This window comes from Colletotrichum orchidophilum, assembly GCF_001831195.1.
Source record: "Colletotrichum orchidophilum strain IMI 309357 chromosome Unknown Scaffold_69.1, whole genome shotgun sequence".
NCBI classification, from domain to species: Eukaryota; Fungi; Ascomycota; class Sordariomycetes; order Glomerellales; family Glomerellaceae; genus Colletotrichum; species Colletotrichum orchidophilum.
This window is the reverse complement of record NW_019173025.1, coordinates 123,806-143,548: the sequence shown is the minus strand read 5'-3', so window position 1 is coordinate 143,548 and position 19,743 is coordinate 123,806. Positions and strand designations below refer to the sequence as shown.

General features: G+C 54.5%; 4 protein-coding genes across 4 annotated transcripts; 3 read left to right on the top strand and 1 right to left on the bottom strand.

The window, feature by feature from the left end:
• Window positions 1-66: 66 nt before the first annotated feature.
• On the top strand, window positions 67-2,308 carry CORC01_08231 (uncharacterized protein; the record flags this gene model as incomplete). The annotated part of the gene is made up of 2 exons (XM_022619864.1): window positions 67-1,099; window positions 1,422-2,308. The coding sequence occupies 2 exons, from the start codon at window positions 67-69 to the stop codon at window positions 2,306-2,308; spliced, it is 1,920 nt and encodes a 639-aa protein (XP_022473625.1).
• Window positions 2,309-5,293: 2,985 nt separating this feature from the next.
• CORC01_08230 (uncharacterized protein) lies at window positions 5,294-10,144 on the top strand (the record flags this gene model as incomplete). Its single annotated transcript, XM_022619863.1, has 2 exons — window positions 5,294-5,332; window positions 5,498-10,144. The coding sequence occupies 2 exons, from the start codon at window positions 5,294-5,296 to the stop codon at window positions 10,142-10,144; spliced, it is 4,686 nt and encodes a 1,561-aa protein (XP_022473624.1).
• A 2,778-nt stretch (window positions 10,145-12,922) lies between these two features.
• On the bottom strand, window positions 12,923-13,240 carry CORC01_08229 (uncharacterized protein; the record flags this gene model as incomplete). Its single annotated transcript, XM_022619862.1, has 1 exon — window positions 12,923-13,240. The coding sequence occupies one exon, from the start codon at window positions 13,238-13,240 to the stop codon at window positions 12,923-12,925; it is 318 nt and encodes a 105-aa protein (XP_022473623.1).
• A 3,997-nt stretch (window positions 13,241-17,237) lies between these two features.
• CORC01_08228 (uncharacterized protein) lies at window positions 17,238-18,869 on the top strand (the record flags this gene model as incomplete). Its single annotated transcript, XM_022619861.1, has 3 exons — window positions 17,238-17,343; window positions 17,402-17,592; window positions 17,652-18,869. 3 exons carry the CDS (start codon window positions 17,238-17,240, stop codon window positions 18,867-18,869), a joined length of 1,515 nt encoding a protein of 504 aa, XP_022473622.1.
• Window positions 18,870-19,743: the final 874 nt, after the last annotated feature.

Sequence of the window (19,743 nt, the reverse complement as noted above, 5' to 3'; positions counted from 1 at the left end):
AGCTCCGTAACGTGAATCGTCCTGTCCGCGTTGGCCTGCTTTGGATGGCTTGTAGCATGAGTTGTTATGGGTATGCGTCGCTCTCCTCCAATTTCAACTCCCGCCACCACCTTGCCATATCCACCTTCTCGACCACTGCTTTCGAAAAGCGCTGCCACTGTTGTCCTCCGCCGAATGTCAGGCGCTGCTTCGTCGGCGCTGGAGACGTTGGAGCTGGCTGTGGCGGCCGACTGCACAGGTCTTGCGCCTTTGAAACTCACCGGCCTGAGGCTCTACCATTCGACCGAGAAGCTTGCTAACCTCGATGGTTCTTATGCGGAAGCAGGTCATAATCGAACAATGTCTCCCGAAAGCGTCTCCTCTCTATTCCCGCAGAGGCCGATTCGTCCCTTGCCGAAGCGTCGCTTGAGGGAACGCCTTTCCCCTGAGGTGGCGGACTCTATCGAGTACCCCCCTGCGAATCACAACAACAGCCCTCTTTTCTACTACCCAAATATCGTGCGAGATGAGATGCCCTTGAGGACAGGAGGTCTGAATGGTGCGTGCCGAGGTGCTGGGGGTTATGAACGAGGGCCTAGAGGGAACCCGGCGACCGGAGAGAGTGACGAGGATGAATCGGCGCTAAGCAGCAGTAAAGTCGTTCGGCGTTCGCATCCAGAGATTTTGAACCGCATCTCAACTATGCCTCCGAAGCCGGAACACTCTAAGCACCCTAGCCCTCAGCCGCCGCCTTCGACAACATCTTCTGCGGATGGGTACGAATCGTTTGAGAATACCAACAACAAGAAGAAAAGGAAGATTCCGACTGCCGGAGACTCGGCGCTCTCTGGAGTACACTCTTTGGGCGACATCAACTCTATAGGCGTGTCAACAATAACGTCTCCGTCAAACGACCATGGTGACCTCGCAGGATCGATATCACCGTCTTACTATGGGGCTGGAAGCTTTGTCGGAAACAACCAAGGCATCTCAGGACCGGGAAGAGGCAGATTTGGAAGATCAAGAAATGGTAGAAGCCCTCTCAGAGCTTTGTCCGACGCTACAAACAACTGGGTTGGCAGGGGAGCTAAGATCCGGCCGCCTCAATGGGCCACACCAAGTAAGTCTTGACGTCTGTTACCTGCGTGTTAAAGACCTTCCTCTGAATCAGGTGGGAGAGGCGGAGGAAACCTTGTGGGAGCCTACAGTGCTTGACGACAAGGGCGATTGCTTTCGGTGAAAGGAGGAATGGCAGGCGTACCTCAGCAGGTTGCGCCTGCACCCTTTGATTCCCAATGCCGGCAGCCAAGCCAACGACTACAAACAGTGGCTACCTGGCTCCCTCTCAACTTCTCTCACAGCAACCGCAGTGTTTTCGCTTTTTGCCTTTTACCACAGCTAACTGCAGTTTTGGGATGCGCCGCTAATTCCTACATCTACAGACGAAAACCCCGGCATCATATCCAGTGCCATCGCTAATGCAGAAAAGGTCCTTTCAGCTCCAGGGCAAGAAAACGTGAGCCTCCTTCATCAGCAACCCTCCAGCGTCAAATCTAGCCCTACCGCCACTCAATTCACTTTCACTTGCGATTCCCCAGTCCCAAAGCCTCATTGGCCGGGAACTGATCCTGCGACTTCCCACCCGGGATATCCCAGACAGACCAGACACGCCTCGATGGCGACACAAACTGCGCCAGACGCTGCGAGCGCAGATGCTGGCTCATGCGATCCTGCGCCAACTGGTAAAGGAGCTTCCCAGCCGAAGAAGAAGAGCCGCCAGCGCGCCGAGAAGGGCCTTCGAGTGGCAGCCAAGACCCGTCGCCGCGAAGCCGAGGAGAGATACTACAGCAACCCACCCAAGGTTGAGGATATGTGGATTTGCGAGTTTTGCGAATACGAGAGGATCTTTGGCGAGCCTCCTCACGCCTTGATTCGGCAATACGAGATCAAGGACAGAAAAGCCCGTCGCAAAGAAGTAGAGCGGAAGCGACTTTTGGAGAAAGCCAAGGCCAAGAGTCGGAAGGGCAAGAAACCTGCCAAGTCACCTGCCAAGACGGCATCACCTCAGAATCACTCCGAGGAGCAAGGCAATCATGCTCCCATGGGTCCCGGCGCGGATAATTCCAGTCATGGCGACGACTATCTCGATGACTATGCTAATGGCGGCTATCACAACGACGAAGACTTCGAAGACACTTATTCCCAAGACGATCCGCCGATGCTGCTCAGCGACGATCCAGACCAAGAGTGTACTTGCCCACATACGACCTGCAGCGACTGTGGCGGAGACCAGAATGAGGTGGATGATCCCGGCGAGGCTGTCGACTGAAGAGGTCCACTTGCGGGCTTTCTTGGGTGCGCAGGATCGTGATACAGATAACCGCCCGTGGCCTCCTTCACATACCCATACTTCATTATACCCATTACGACATTGATTCGCCAAGACAGTTCTGGGATTATAATTATAAGCATTGGAACCTGAACATTGGTTGCTTGGCAGGCGCAGGAAACACCAACACACTTGGACATTACTTGATGTCTTTGGAACTATCGCGATCCATCAACACGGTCTGGACAAAACCCGCTTAAGCCAACCCTTGGAAATACACCCCCGCCGTCAATACCATTTCTATCATCAACCAGCACCCTCGCTGTTAACAAAAATAAACAACCGAAAGCACAAAAATAAAGCAAGGCTCGTCTCTGAGAGTTCGAGTTCGAGTTCTAAGCCATCAATGACTGAATGCACCAAGCGTTGCCCATGTCCTCCCAGGGGGCCATCGCGCGAAGAGTTCGGCTCATGCTGCTGCTGTCGTCGGGGAAAGCTCTAGAGGGCGGATTGGAATGTTAGGGCGAGGGTGGAAACCGATTCGGCCAAATCTAGACTTTTGAGGCCCAGGAGAGGTTGATGAACGCCACGCGGAGGATTTTTTGTCAAAGATAAAACAAACACGGCCTGCCCCTAAACTACAACAGGTCTCCACCTGCAGAATTGACCGCCCTTACCTGAGCTACTTCTTATTGTTTGCGACCGTCTTTAGAGACTTCTCTAGTGTACCTAAGCCTCCAATGTCACTGGTAAAGGCCCTCAGCTAGACGCACTTACCAAGGATGACGTCACAAGGTGCTGCACTGACCAGCGACTGGTCTAGCCACCTCCAACCCGACCCTAAGCTAACGACTCGTTACAGAACACTGCCTTATTAAGCGGGTTGTTGAAGGGGCCATGCCCCGCTATCGTTCGGAGGTCTGCGGCTCACCTTGGTCCGCCGCACTCCCGATACTTGAAATGCGGCTTGTTTGCGCCGTGGCTGGTCACAGAGAAGACAAGCAGACATTTGGAACAGAGGCTTTCCAATACAGTGATGTCCATCTCGTTTGGGCTTAAAAATAATCATGAGAGCAAGCTCAGGTAGCGTTGCCTACCGGCGGGGGGCCGCAGCGTAAAGACCGGAGGCAGCGCTACCGCAGACTCTGACCGCGCTATCCGGCCGGAAATGCTGGTCTTCCGTGATTACTGGGAATCAGGCAGCTACCTGAGGAGATTCCGTTCCTTCCGTTTCTATGTAACCGATCAGTGCGGCTGGCGGAGCATGCATTGACCTTGGAAGTCGACTTGGTGTTTGGGGCCGATGGAGCTGTTTGTTGTGGGTGACATTGGGGTCTAAGGGTTAATTTCGGAGGGCTACGCCGCATCGTGAACGTCTACGAAGTCAATCTGTCTCAAAGCTTCGTTTTTCACGGCCCATCCAAGGCAAAGAGAGGGAGAGATAGACAAATCAAGCTTCTGGGCTTCCCATCCGCTAGTGTCGCTCCGCGTAAGCCGATTGCGGGTTGCGCCGGAGGGTTCCAAATCATGATAGATTGCCATTAGAAAATGCCCCGAGGTGGGAGTGAGACGGATCATGGAGAGGCCTAGAGCCAAAGAGAGGGGGACAGACAAGACTGGAAAGCTTCGCTGTCAGTCGAGCAGGCCTGAAACAACCCTGTCCCGTCCACTGCAAGCCCCCCAGGCCCAAGGTTCTGCGAGACGTCGATCAACTGCTCCACACGAGGTTCGGCACTCTGGAACTTTGACGTATCCGTACACCCACAGACGGTGCCGCAGTGGCACCTCATGCCGTTTGGCTGAGCCGCGTGCCTCATGGCAGGGCTTTGGATGCGAAAAAAGACGACCGGCTCTTCGGTTGGCTGCCGTGGCTGCCTCACCAAAACGGCCGAGACTCGATTATTCGTCGATAGGACCAGTCCTTAAAGACATGAGACTTTCAGATACGATAGATGGATCACCCGAGGGGGGCGGGGGCAGACGAAGGTGACAATGGAAACAGACACATGTCCCGGATTGATGCATGTTCCCCCAGGCCATCGCTACAGTCTGCGATATCTGGCACGATTTACTCTCGTACACACGTGACAGACAGGTATCTGCCGGGAGTGGTGTGTCTTGATGACGACGGCATTGATGTACCCAAGTAGCATCTTGGGCCGGCTTTCCCCTCCCGTCTTTCTCGGAGTGGACCAATGCCTGCGCGACACAGGGTGCCAGGTCATCGAAGCTTTCACAAAACCTCGCAGATGCAGTAGATCACCTCAGACATCAGGTTCCAGCAAGGGAAGGGCCAGCTACAAGCAAGCACAAGCTCCCAACCCAGCTCGACAGGGCATTGGATTTGCAGCAGGGCCCGTCGGATTGGCACCCTCCTCCTCTGAGACACTGGGCCAGACCCGGCATGGCGTCGTCCCAAAACAGAAAGGCGGCAGCGCCGAAACAAGGGTGATTCCAGCAGAAAGAAGAAGCCTCCAGCCAGCAGCGGTAAGGTGCATTGGGCAGGTGCAGGACGCTGCTGTCGCTGCCTTTTGCTCCTCTAGTGTATACTTTGTACAGGAATGGAATGGGAGGGAAAAAACGTGAAATGAAAGCAGTGCACGGAGCAGGGGCCCCTCCCCCATCGTGGCTGGATCCGACTCACCTCTTCCGTCATCATCCCATCGCATCCCGTCTCATCCACGTTCCTCTAATCCACCGCCTCTCCCACCCCAGCTCGCCCATTTTCTCCCCCCCCAAAGCCATCACCAGTCCACCACCACCACCACCACCTTGCACCCTCTCGGTCTCCCCAGAACAAACTCTGTGTTATCGAACAAGCCGCTCCCTCCACCACCCCTTGCGGCCTTTGTTCCTCGTCTCCTTTTGACTTACTATTCTTCCTGCGCTTTCATATTGCTCCTACACTTTTAATCCCATGCAACCTGCGACGAAACCATCTCAGGCCATGCGCCGTTGATCGATATATCCGGACCCAAAGCAAACATGTTTGGAGGTTCGAGAAGGCACCGTCAGGCCAATCAGGTATGTTGTCATTGTGCCGACTGATAGATACATTCTGCCTATAGTTTCCCATCGCATCGGCTTGCTGCATGTTTACCCTTCGCCACTTCAGATCACTGTCTTATTCGACTTGCGCTGCCTGCGCTCTCGGAGTCTCTGCTTCAGAACTGACCATGTGCCGTTCAGCCATTGACCGCCGCCACCGCAAACCCTAATGCTGCGACTGCAGCTGCTTCAGCCTTTGCGCGACGCGCATCCAACTCGTCTCTGTCATCTGCCGCCGCCGCCGCCGCGTTGCGATCCCGACCTACGACGCCCATTAATGTCGCCGAAGTACAAACAAAGCGGACGCAAAGGCGCAGCCGATCGGTCTCGTCGCAACGGAGTCAGGACACCCGGAGGGAACTGCAGCGATCGCCTAGCCAGAGCTCCATGACCGAACGAACATTCCGCTCACCTTCGCCACACCGAACCCCAATGGCTGCCGCCGATGCGCCCCCGGTCCCGACAATCCCAGACGACATGCGATCCATCACGAGCCAGAGCTCTTCTCATAAGAGGTCGACGAGCCTCCAGATGCAGCCGTTTCGCGTAGCGAGTCAGAAGAACAAAGATGGCGCCGGATCGTGGTTTGGGGCCGCACACGAGGGCAACTTGGCCAACGTGAGAACGTCGGATGCCCCAATGCGTGTCGCCTCTCCAGAGTCTCGCCCGGGAGCTGTAAGCCCAACTTCTTCTATAAATTTTTCATATCCGAGGGTGCCAGGCGCATCGCCCCCGGCATCACCAACCGTCGAGAGCATTTCAATGACAAGTAGCCAGCGATTTGTCTCGCCCCGCCGAACGGAATCTGTAGCGTCGCGCACCACAACGGCGCCCGATCAATCACTTGTGTATGACCCCAATTCCAGGAGAATGGTCCCAAGAGTGAACTTGCTGGTAAGCGAACACAAAGTTCGGGATGCTGCTGAGAAGCCCGCCAAGAAGACCAAACACCAGCAAGGATTGTCCAGAAGCGGCTCTCACTTGGCCAAAGGCACGATGGGTAGAGTGCAAGGTACTGCGGTCGCAGCTGAAGAGCCCACACACACACCAACACCGGCACTGAAGCAAAAACCACAAGTTCGGGTTCCTACCGGGGCTCCCGAGCAAGATCACCCGCAAAAGCAATCTCTGGTTAAGGAGACTGTGCAGCCGAAAACCGCACTAGCGCACCCACGGCAACCGTCTCCAGCACCTGCTGTAACTACCAAACAGCTTTCTCAGCGTGAAGAAGAAGCAACTCATGTTCAATCGACAAGCAGCCCGGAGAAAGAGCAACCGATCGTGCAGGATGTTCGGAAAAGCGATGGTGCTACTATTCTTCCGCATTCAGAGCCTCGCCAAGGCGCTCCCATACTAGGAAGGAAGCCTTCTATAGTACAGGAGGAATCGGAGGACGATCTCGAGGATTCAGATGAGGCCGAAGCCACGCAACCGCCGGTGCGCCACGATATTTCCGATGTTCTTGACGCAATACCTGTGAGGTCTTCAGCTCCCCCAAAGCAACCAACGCTGTCATCCGAAAGCACAGTTGTTGAAGCTCCAGCACACGTGTCGTCTCAAAGGCAACCCAGTCCTGCACAGCTTAAGCAGCATGGCAGTATCAGAAACGGACGTGCGCACTCGAGCAGTCCTGCAAGATCAGCACGCTTTGCATTAGGCGCAGATCAACTAGCCATCAGGCACGAGCCCCCTCCGCGATCTGTCTCCCCTCGAAAGTCCGCTATGAAACATTCAATTAGTCCATCTCGTGGCGCCTCACCCTCAGATGAGGGCTCTGAAGCGTCTGGCCCAAGTCGGTTTGGCAGCGAGGCCACCGCAGTGGAGGCGCCAATGCCACGCAAAAAGGGCGTGCGGGTCAGCTTTGATGACGAGAATACCAAGGTCGTAGGGCAATCAGCCGCGAAGCCCGAGCTCGATCCGCCTCTTCCTCTGAGTCCCCAATATACGAAGCGGCATTGGTACAACCATCTGGGCAGAAGCCGGAAAAAAGATGCTGTTGCTCTGGATGAAGACGAAGTCATGCAGCCACGACCGGCTTTACCCACGTTTGGAAGCGTTCGTGAGAAGATGCCGCGGGACAGTGAGGAGGAACGGCCCCTCGTTCGGCCGACCGAATCTCCTACACTGTCTGGGCCGGATACACCGGAACGCACACCAGACCGTTCAAACCCAGTTGGACAGTCCAACGATCACAATGTCGGCGCGATTCTTCATCTTCAAGAGCAGACGGCTAGAAACCCTGCAAACATATCGAGGTTCAGAGAGCCATTGCCACCCGTGGTCACGTCGATGGAAGGCAGCGGGTATTATTCCCCCAGCAACACAAGCTCGGAAGACGAGGGTGAGGTGGAAGTTTTCCAAGATTCGGAGGTTGTCCAGGAGCCCGCGCCGACTTTGCCTCCTGCGCAAGTCAAAGAGGAGATCATTGCAGACCATCCTGATTTGGCCAACCATGCGCAGTATACAACAGCTCCTGTTCACGAGAACAACACTGAGCGTCAAGTGGAATCCGTCCCTTTTATATCCGTCATTCAGCCAACACCAACCCCTAGGGAGGCTGCTAGCAATGATCCGGCGAGCTTGTCAGGCCCAAGTTACTTTGACGTTCCGGGAGGGTTCCCAAATGACGACAGCGAAGACAACGTCCCGCACACTCGCGCTGAGTCTTCCACGGAGGTGAAGAAGGAAGATCAGCTGATGTCGACTGCCGTATCCAATGGCGCAGCCAAATCTCCCACAAAATCTATCCCTCATCCAGCCTCCATCGAAGAATCTGCTTCCGAGGGTGATAGCATCTACAGCGACGCCTACGAAGACCTCTCAGATATTGATGGGGATGGTTTCATGTCGCTCGACGCCATAATCGCAACACCCGTCTCTAATAAGGTGTCCCAGAAACTGTACCAGAAGGCTTTGGCAAACTCGCATCAAGAGACTGCTGACATCGCCGAAGCCTCCGGAACCCAGTACGCGCCGGACGTTTCACCGCTGTCCAGTACCTCGCAACAACCTGAGGATGAGTGGGAGAAGGCTAAGCTCTACTGGAAGGGTTTGACAAGTGACAAGCGGAAGCAGCTTGAACAAGAAGCATTCGAGGAAGCCGGGGCCGAAGCCGACCTCGAAGAGGTAGTCCAGCCCGTGAAGCCCAAGAGGAAGAAGTCTGTCCGGAAGAGCGACCCAGTTGAACAGCAGCAGGCGTCTACCAACCCAGAGCGTGTTTACCAAATCCAACCTGGGACTAAAGCCGTCGATGACGAAGACGAAGCAGAGCCTCCAATCGTCATGCGGAAGATTATGCGAGGACGGCAGGGTCAAGAGACTGCGTCGGCGAATGGAACACTCCAGAAGACGATGCGCGGCACGCCGATCCAGCCGTCCACGGCTATGAACACTAGCATGCGGAAGACGATGCGATCAGAGAACCAAGCTCCTCGGGGCTCCCACCAAGGACAGCCTGCGGCTCCAGGAGGCATGAGGAAGTCTATGAGACAGAATGGCTCGTCTCAAGCCAGGTCTGTACCCCAGCAACGGGCAAACCCGGCAACATCGGCTAGCCAGAATGCTCGCTCTAAGCACCTCTCTATGGACAGCACCATGTCGAGCGTTGAGATGGCGAAAGCTATGCAGGCAACGATGCAGTCAACAAGTCGCCGACGAGCATCTGATTCCAGCGAGACCAGTTTCCGACGGGCTCGGCCAAAGCAGGAAGGATTCGGTTTCCGAAAATCGATGCGGGCCAATGCAGAGGCCGAGCAGGCGGCAGCTGGTAGGAACTCGCGCTTCAGCCTCCGGTCAATGTCACCTCCCGCTTCGCCATCTCAGCCGCCGATCAGTATGGGCAATCGTACGACTATGCGGGGCACGCTGCGAAGCGATTCGAGTGACGGAAGTACGCGTCGCATGCGTCTGCCCTCTTTCGGCAAGTCGTCTTCCAAAACAGTGACTGGAAAAGCTGGAAAGAGCCGCTTTGGCGACTCTAGCGACGAGGAAGAAGCCGGGCCTTCTGGATTCCGGAGCCGGTTTGTCGATTCAAGCGATGAAGAAGAAAAACCGGCGCACGCGTCCGCCTCGCACAACGTGCCAAAGAGCATGCGCGCATCGAGCTCCGCTGCGGCAGCTGCAATGAAGGTTCCCTCCCCGCGACGCGATGGGAAGGCGGAGGAGTCTCCGGACTTGCCTGACAGTAGCGACGAGGAGACGTCACCGCTGCCGGTTCTACAAAAGCCCAAACTATCTCCGAGAAAGATCTCTAGCGCTAGTGGCCGCTTAGTGAAGTCTCAGTCGGATGGTCATGGTTTGCAACAGTCTGGTTCTCCCCGCGGAGCACTTATGGAGTCATCCACGACCCCTGCTGTCGGAACCCGGCCTAATCACGAGCGCAGAGGTAGCTTCCTCTCTATACTTCGGCGCAGAAAGGACTCTGACGCCGGGAAGATCTCCCGACCCGTCGCCAGCGAGAGCGGTGCCCGGATGGACACGAAACTCGAGCGCAGCGCCTCTGAAATTTCGGCCCTCCGTGGCACAAACGGGTCGAAGCTCCAGAAGCTACCCATGGAGAACTGGCCGCTCGTCGAGGAGACTTTTGACGAGGAGAAGCGGCCGATGACGGCTGATAACAACAAGCCCATGGACGCGTCCAGGCCGACGTTTATGAAGCGCCGGAGCACTAACCAGGTGCTCACCTCGGGGTACCACGAGGATCCAGAGGGGAGCGTCCAACTAGACCCCTCGGGCAAGAAGAAGAAGAAGTTTGGCACGCTCAGGCGTATGTTCAAGCTTGATGACTAGGCGTCCAGGGTATGCGCGGAGTTATGCAGCGTATCCTGTTAACTCGGCACCCCTGGCCATTATTTTCAAAATTGTATCTCTCTGTTTTTATGGCATACGAAACCAACGACTCGTATCATAATGGATGCTTGGCCACCACCGACAATTTGACTTTACTTAGAATGAGCAAATCGTCCGCTTCATTCAAAGTTCTGGCTCTCTCATTCATTCGTTACACAAAGGCAACAAGTGGGAGCGGGCGTTTTGAGGAGACTTCTTGCATAGAATCTATGCAAAGGAGTCAGTCGCTGCTGCTTCCATGCTACAACACGCACGCATGCTATAACAACAATAACAACACCAACAACAACAACAACAACAACAACAACAACAACAACACACCCTTGAAACAAGACTTTACGGTTTTTTTTTTTTTTATGTTCATGATCGGTGCTCTCTCTTCCGAGAAGCAAGACCTGTTCCAGGGATGGAAACACGATACCGGGGATACAGGAATGCCACAACATCAATGGAGTCTTCGTCGAGGCGGGAAAGACATGGAAGGCGGTTGGGGAGAATGAGAATAATGTACAAGCACCAGCTACTTTATTTTTTCTTGACTTTTTCTCTTTTGATCACCATGATACCAAACAACGATTACGGGGTATTGTTCGAATGCAAAGATGCGTTTGTCTTATTGATTTGATGTATTAAAGGTTCGTGATGTGGGTCGTCTTGTTTGGTGCTCGAGCTTCTTGGTTTGCTCATTGCTGGATTGTGTAGGCCCAGGGTTAGATGGTGAGGTGTCACTTAAGAGCACCTTTACTCCAGCAAGGAAAGATTTGTGTGGTATTAGTTTCGCATTCTTCAGGTCTTTCTTTCTATGTTTTGTAACTAGACCCGTGGTTGAAAAGTCCTGGGCGAGTATAAGGAGAAGAAGTTGAAAAGGTCAGAGGTGATCATGGCAGTTAGCCGTGGTACATACTGTCATGTCAGTCAGGCTGTTTTGTCTATTCCGTTGCTTCCCAGTCTCTACGCGTGTCGGTACCAGAACGTGCAATCAGTGCTGGCATAACTAGAAAAGAAATCATCAATATAGCATGAGCTGTCTGTGTCCCCCCTCCCCTACACCCGAGGTCAAAGCAAAAGGGCTGCCCTAGATATTCCTACCACCTCGGCTTCAACCATGCAATTGCAACGTCGATCTCGAACCAGACCGTCTTCAGTACTACATTACTACTTGTGCCTCATCTCCTCACTTAAGAACCTGGGTCTCTCCGCTCGGCCGGCGGCTCAGCTGATACCCCACCCGAGAAGATCAAAAGGAAGAGCCATCTGGCAGGACGTTGTTGCAGTTGAGAGGCAAGCGGCAGCCGAGGATGCGAAGCACTTGCTAAGCTTCAGACTCCTCCCCCTGTCCCAAAAGACTTGTCGGTGGCACATTGATTCGGAACACCCATCAGGTACGTACGGACTCAGGGGGCGCTCCTGAAAAGCCGAGCCAATGTCCCGACAAAGTCCCGACCAGAGCAGAGGCAGCAGCCTCAGTTGTCTGAAACCTCGCGTCTCATAGCAAGAAAGGTTGTCTTGACAGACGCGCTAGGCAAACGGTATGGCATCGACGGGTCCGCGCTTGCCACAGCCGTCCGGGTTGCTGCGCACAATAGCATTGTAACATTTCCCATCAACGTACACCCGTTCTCCCCCCCTGTCAGACGAGTGCTTCGAGAAGGAATTCAAACAACGAAATGGAGGACACTACCCCAGAGTCCAAGCGAGCCAGGGGCGACTCATGGCACCCCCCCCTCATCGGTGTAGTAGCTTCGCAGTCGGTGAGCGGTTTCGAAAATGGTCATTGGCGCAATGGCTTAACCATCGTTCCACTCAATTACAAGTCATTGATGGGTGACCGGTCGCCTAACTGTGTACTTGACTTGGCTTCTGGGCCATCGCGTAACATCCGTTGGCCGGAAAAAGGCGGAGAAAAGTGAGTATCCAACGCTGTGCCTGCATCAGGCGGGCGTGTTGAAATTCGACTTTGTTAGCGCGACGTAGCGCAATGCTACTATTTGACAGTGGTGTCAGGACACTTTGGCTTTTGTGAAATTTACCTCATTCGGTGAGCAAAAGTTCATCTTTGGTCGTGTCAATGTCTTCACCCGAAACGATCAACATGGGATGGGCTTGCCAGGAGAGGAAATGAGGCGACAAAAGAGGTGATCTTCATCCTCCATCCCGCTGTCCGCGTGTGAGACGGAAACAGCGTTTCCACTACTCCGAAAGTAGCAGCAGGCGGCGGTTGTGTTCGGACTCTTCATCAGGTGATTAGCCAATGGCTCCATGAATCGCTGTTCTGGGGGAGGAGTTGTGGTGTCGCAAGGCCGCGGCACCTGGTCACACGACGTGGTTCTCGGATGCCCCCCGCATTGAGTGAGATCAGAAGACCACGGTGACAAGGGGAAGTTGGGGAACGGAACGGGACCGCGAGGTCGGGAAAAGCAAGCTGCCCGGTCCGGCATTGATTCTCCAGGCTTTTTGTCTTAGCTACCCAGGCAGCGAGGCGCAATAGGGGCTGCAGAGCGCGTACCATTGGCTTCACGAGAGTCCTTTTTGCCTAGGTAGTCAGTCTGGTGATTGAACATCCGCATAGAGGCGTAAAATGTGGGTGAATGGAGCTCGCTGAGAACTCTTCTTTTTTCTCCCCCTTCCCTTCGTCACCTCCACACCTTCAATCCTCCCGAAGATGAGCCTTGCGCTAGGAGCCGCTCCTGACTCCCGCCAGCTGTCAGACATGTCGATTCATGACCAGTGACAAGGTTGAGAGCGGTGAGAACACCGAGGGTTTGTCGGTGAACGGTTCGCCTCAGACGTCGAAGAACCATGACTGATATCCTGGGGTTTGGCGCACATTGGCTCGGCCAGCGTGATTTGGACCAGTGGGAGATGCGCCGGCTCGCACGCGACCGAAATGATGAATTGCTGTGGCACTAGACAGCTATGTGGCTTCCGTAACTTTGCTAGGGATAATCGTCCCGAGTCGCTGCCCTGGCAGACTGGGATACAGGGTATAGAAAGCCAAGTAAGGCAGACCAAATCGAGACGGCGGCCGGAAATCATCCCAACAAGATGGCCGGCGGGCTGGCTTCGGGATGGAAGGAAGTCACCCAAACAAGCATGTTCAGCTCCATGCCGAGCTGGGTATGGTATCTCTGTCTGCTTCTCTGTCGCAAGCCGTAAGAGGCCGCGACCAGGGGGGGAGTTTGGAGCTCATGTGATATCCGCACAAATGCTTATTTGACTCGGCCGGTTCCAATATATCAATTCAGAGAGCGGGCAATCAATGGCAGCGCGACTGGCAATTATGCTGGGCCAGGGCTGGGGCTTGGGTGTGGCAGGCGGATGGTTGACAGCTTCCAACTCCCTACTACCAACTACAAGGAGCGGACCAACTCAGCAAGGCACATCAATTTGTTCTAGAACACCATTTTCTGGAGACGTGGGGGCCGCATCCTTGCTGGGATTCTTTTCGCGGTTTAATCCCGGCGCGGTGCGCCGGTGCCCTACGGTGGACGGATACTTGGCCGTAGGTGCTAGGGAGCTCTGCAAGGTGACTGCTGCAAATCTACTCTCGTCGTCACTCAACTTGACGAGTCGCGGCGATCAGCTGTGCCCGATGAGTGGTGCTCAGCAGTGTGGGGGGAGGTCGATCAGACGGCACGTCAGAGATATCATCTACCAGTTGCCGGAAACGTGGTCGTCAAAAGACATATCTGGTGCCGTTTACAGTCGCAATGAGAACTCAGTCCCTCTTGTACACTGACCAAGATGTGCGCCCCGTGGTACTCGATGGGAACCTTGGAGTGCATCCTAAGCGGCCTGGGCGCAGGTCGCAGGTCATAGTCGGGACAGTGCAGATAATGACAGTCTCTTCATAGGCGCATATGCGGCGAAGATATGGGTGGACCCGAGGACGATGAGATGTGAGTTGTCGTGGCTGGCAGTTGGGGAAGTTGAAAGAGGAACAGATCTTCCCGGTCTAGAGCTTGATGGACCGAGGTACGTGTCCGGTCTCTGGTGTTGATGTGTCGACTTTTGTTTTACGCTCTTGGAAGCAAGCGTATGAAGTGCGGGCCAGAGAAAAAAAGCACATGCAGAAAGGGGAGGTGTTGGTGGTGGTTATCTCGCACGGCAACGTCGGCAGAGTTTGACATGAGCTCAGGTAGGGTAGGTACCTAAAGTTCCTTCCCTTGGTTGCGGAATGGAACTAATGTCAGGTAACCTCCATCCAGGACGGTGACGCCGTGGACTAATAAGGTAGGAAGGCGGACAGACAGGTGGTGCGCAAGGAGCCGCTCTAATTGTGTGCTCGTGTACCTTATCTTTACCTCCCTGATCTTCATCAGTGCACCTCCCAGTCACCCATTGACAATTGTGGCGGTCTCTCAGAGACGAGACTCAGACTGGACTAAACTGGGCTGAAATGCGCCGTTTATTCCTCGTTTTCCCGATTTCGTCCTCGTCCTCCCCCATCCCAGCAATTGCGTCGGGTTCTACAAGGACTTAGAGCATTGTTCGTACGGATATCTGTACTTCGTACTACGTACCCACGACCCCCCCTTCATCCGTAGGAGAAAACTGGACCAAGGGGGAATAGAAATCGACCATTGAGCCCACTCGGGAAATCACAAAAATCCCAGCGTACAGGTAATCTTTATTGTCCCGCTGCGTGTCACTTCGCCAGACTCCAGTCACAGAGTCTCGGCCCCTATGCTATTAAAAGACTACGACGCTTGATATGAAGTCTTTGTCAAGGTACGAATATTGTTTACAGAGTACACCCTAAGGTAGTCAACGGAGAGCCCAGGCGAGAAAGGCCATACAGTCTGTGCCGTATGGCCCCAGGCCGTGCATGCAGTTCATATTTCGTCCGAGATAGAGAGAGAGACTCATTTTTAATGGCATGGAGTCTATCTTAAACTGCACCCATCCGTCCATCGTTTGGAGTGTGCTGAGGCTGCCGACGCCTTCTGCTCAATATTCAAATCTCCACGCCAGTGCCTGGACTCGGCGTTCCCTTGCCTTGCCTCTACGCTACCTCTACCAAGTACACGAGGTCACCATATGCAGCGTTCCCGTTCCTGCTTCACCCCTCCGGTCCGATCCATGTTCAGGCGCCCGACTCCAACTTCCCTTGCTCCTGGGAGCCGGAAGTGCCTGTTCCTGCGGCCCACTAAAAGCCCAGACTCAGGTTCATTGCCTTCGTGTGCTGGCTTCACGAGGGTGTAATGGATGCAAGAGACCGCACAATAGACAATAGGCTCTTTGGCTTATCGGACTCTGAGTCTGCGACTGGAAGAGGCAGGGACTTGTCAGAGATGTGAGGCATCTGACTGGCCATGAGCCAGATAATACCTTGCTAAACGAGAGCCGGCCACTTCTCCTTGCTCTTGGACTGCAGTCCTTCCGTACCCGCAAGCACCAGACTGGAACCAGTCGGGACGGGGCCATCGCAAGTACCAGCGCCGGCCTAAGCAGTGTCGGGCCCGACGGTACCTAAGGTACTCGAAGGGGGGGCGGGAACCACACTCTTACAGCCCTGAAAGCCTGATGTGCTCGACTAAGGTAGTGCTAAGGCGGGCACCCAGACTTTTTTTTTTACCTCCCCGTCCGGATACCCTCCTATATGAGCCCAGGACCCGGGCTGCACACACTTGGACAGGCACTGTGACTGTGGATATGGTCCAAGTCAAGTCAGGTACCTCAGGCTTAGAGCCTCTCAAGTTCCCCTTCCCTGGCCCATTTCTTCCCTCTCCGTCTTCGTCTCCGTCTTTTTGACTCTCTCTCCTTCTCTCCCCTTTTGCCCCTTCTGCCCGCCTTTCTTCTGTTCTCAGGGCAATGTAAGGCGCGGCACCGTAATTCCAGTCATCCAGGGTACATTTGCCATGCCTTAACTTCCGACTGGCCCTTCCCAACTTTGGAAGTCCCATCTGAGTCGGAACATTCCAATTTTTCTCGCGCGTGCTCCATCCACGCCTTCTCCCCTCATCCTCCTCAACCTCCCATCCTCTCTTTCGACCGGTGCCAATTCTCTCTCACTCGGCATCAACAAACCGAATAGGGTAAAAAACCACACCTACACACCCTTCAGACTCGTCTCAAGTCTGCTCCGACCCATCTGCCCATTGGGTCACCCCGCGGACGCCAATTCGAGAGCTCGAACCCCTCTGTTTGTCGGCCTAGACTCCTAGCAAAGTTCTCCTTCACCTCTGCCTGCCATCTGCGTCTTGCGTTCTCTCTCTCTCGCCGGGCCCCTGACCCTACCTACTTCACCTAACCTCACCCGCTCACTCCGACTTGGACTCAAGGCGCCGTACCTCAACTCCCCGTATCTTGCCGGCCGTCTCATCTCATCTCGTCATCATCACCCAACGTCTGCTGAAGTTCGTATTTCTTTTACGCCGGCATCCCTTCCGAAGTCATACATGCATTTCAACACCTCTCATTGACGTTGACAAACGGACGGGCCACTGCCCGTATCACAACTATTCCGCCATACCGTCTTACCCTCTCACGCTCTCTTTCTCTTACGCCTTCTCACTCTCCACAACCCAACGACACATCACACCTGATCAAAACCCGCAACCCATGAAAACGGTCATTCAGGGTCAGCCAATCCACAGCAGCCGGGGTTCACTTACCGCTTCGTTCTTCACTCTCCCCAAGTCTTGATACAGATCACATCGCCCACCGCCTTTCTCAACAAATCACCCGCCTGCCACATGCGCGCAGACGACCGTGAACCAAGCAGCCAACCCAGTTGCAGGTTGCCTCTCACTTGCAGCTCTCTGCGTCTTGTTTGCATTCCTTTACACTCACACCAGCCTGCAAGCAAACTACATCCCAACCACGTCCGATTGAATCGTAGAGCGACGACCATGCGCGCCTCTCCTCGCTTCAGGTAAACCTATATCGCACCCAGCAAGATTGCCCTAAACGGCGGGGCTATCTTTGCCAGTCAGCAATACCTCCGCGCGCCCTCTACTTCTGTCTCTTCACTCTCCAGCCGTCTCTGCCGTTGACCGTCTGGTCTCGGTAGGGAACACATTCGCTTCAAATGGATTTGCCAAAGGGACTTGTCAAAGACGACAGGCGGATATATGAAGATGTTGCAGCACTCACGCAGCCTCTCCCGCCGGATTTCATCATACGAATGTGGCGTCGTAAGTCAATGGCCGTTCGCGGCGTCTTCTCACATGGAAATCTAACGTCACGTCACAGTCTACACCACAACAAACCTCAAGCTTGTTGATCCCACCGCACGCCGCTTGGAAAATCTGTGGTGGCATGTCATGGGCAGCGACAGGAGTAAATTGAAAGCCGCGACCGTCGCCAAGATATGGGAACACATTTCCTACGGCCCAACCTTTGTACCTCTCAGAGGCTCACCGAACCGTTGGGAGGGGCCTTCGGTATTGTTTGCCTCGCTCAATACGACACGGCGCTGACTTTGCTGACTCAATGCACACAGACACCTCGTTTCAACAGCCAGCATGAATCTGACCCGGTCCTCAGCGCTCAGCAAATGAACCAGGATATTAAGATGATATCTGAACAGTCAGCTCTCAAGGAGTTATCTGCTTCGTCATCTCGACCTCCGCCACCACACCCAATTCTCAAGAAACATAGGGGTGACTCGAAATCTGGCCCTCGTCCGACGGCTCGATTTGTGTCGCCTCAGGAGTCTGCCGATGAAGACTACCAAACCAGCGATGAGACGTCGTCGGGAAGCACAGGAGCCAGTGGATTGGAGATGCGCGCTTCATCGGCTGCGTCACCGGCGAAATCGAGCAAGAAGAAACCCTCGACACCAACGAAACGATTCGTTGCGTCAGTGGCGAGCAAGAGAAGACCAGTTTTGCCGAGGAGAATGAGCTCGCAGTCGTCAACGGGCTCCGACATTGGGATCAAGGAGACTGGCTCTGCTAACGGAGGCAAACATGTGGGAACTTACAACGTGATGCATCCTCATGCTGAGGAAAGTGCTATCCTCAGCGTATCCGGCTCCGAGGGCGTCGAACCGCCGCCTCTTAGCGCCAAAGCGCTGGGAAAACGACCAGTCGAACGACCCTTTTCGGAGTCACCGAGATCGTTGAGTATTTCCCGAATCGCTGAAGATCGGCGGAAACCGGTTCTCGTGCAAACGGCAAATCGAGCGCCGGCTCCAGAGCCGTTGAGCAAATCTGTCACCGACCGGTCGAGCCGCGAAGTTGGCCAGGCCAAAGCTGATGGCCCCAGGACGCCTACATACATACCAGCTGCGTCGCCCGCGCTCTCATCGCCAAAAATCGGATCCTTTTCATCGGCACGTTCCGGGTTTTCGGCGCCGCGTATGGAGCGGGCACCTTCAAATTCCGAGCCCCATCGACCAAGGGAGGCCAGCATTGGTCGAGGTTCTGCGCAGGGGCTACTGTCGAGCGCTACAGCGAGCACGTCCAATATCGCAGCCATGGGCCAGGTCTCGATATCTGGTGAGCCGGATCGACGCGCTCTGGAAACCCTGGAAAGTTTCCAGGACGAAGCTGGGCCCAGGGGCAACCCCCGGCGAATTTCTTCATCATCACACTTTGCGCCGACGATGCCGAGCTCTACTCCCAATGTACCATTAGCGAGAACAAGAAGCCAGCTGACGCTACTGCTGGAGCGCGAGAAAGAGCGCATCGGAGACAGGCCAAGATATAGGTCGTGATCCGCACGGCCAAAAAAGAGTCTACTTTGAAGGCTCACATATAATCTATGTACTAATTGGCGAGGTATTGACTGCATTAAAAGGGGCTTCTGGAGTTCATGGAACACAAAACGGTTGAACCCATCCGAATGTCTTGCTTTTGGCAGAGCTTGCCGCTACAGGCAGTGGCGTCTGCTACTGGCAATGCCATCTTTAATGTCTCTTTTTTTCTTTCTTTTCATCCACTTGACGAGACCGACTTTCAACAGGAAGAAGGTTGGCGCATTTGCATTGCACGAGGCGTTCTCATTACAGGCGGTCAAGAGGCCCTTTTAGGGGTCAGTCGCCTGACAAGCATTACAGGAGGGGACAGCGACCGAAAAGGGATCATTGTATGCGTTCACAGCGGTTTAGCAGTAGTCGGCGAGACCATTTTGAAGTTCGAAAAGACCAAGGGCTTGCTCATGCGGCGAGGTCGCACTGTCAGCGACCCACTGAACTTGTAGCGAGTCATTCTGAATGAGAAAGTATTTCTTATCCAAACACTGACCTGACCGACCACAAAGATACAAAGTTGGGAGGTTGGCGGCGATGTGCATATAGCAGTCAAGACGAGTGCGTCTTGCCCAGGCTGAAACACGACAGGGGAATAAGAGCCCAAGTCTCTGGAGGATCTAAACTGCTTTCTCTCCGGACTTGCTCACTCGGCTTACTCTGGCTCCACAGCATCGCGGCACACAGGCCGTATTCTTGCTGAGGGTATACGTACATAGTAGTCCTCGGTAGAATCTGACTCGCTGATGATCATCGACATCTGTCAAGCAAAGCAGGCTCTACTATGGTAGGGAGTGTCTCAGCCGTCAATACACTACCAAAACGTAGTCAACTGCCTGGT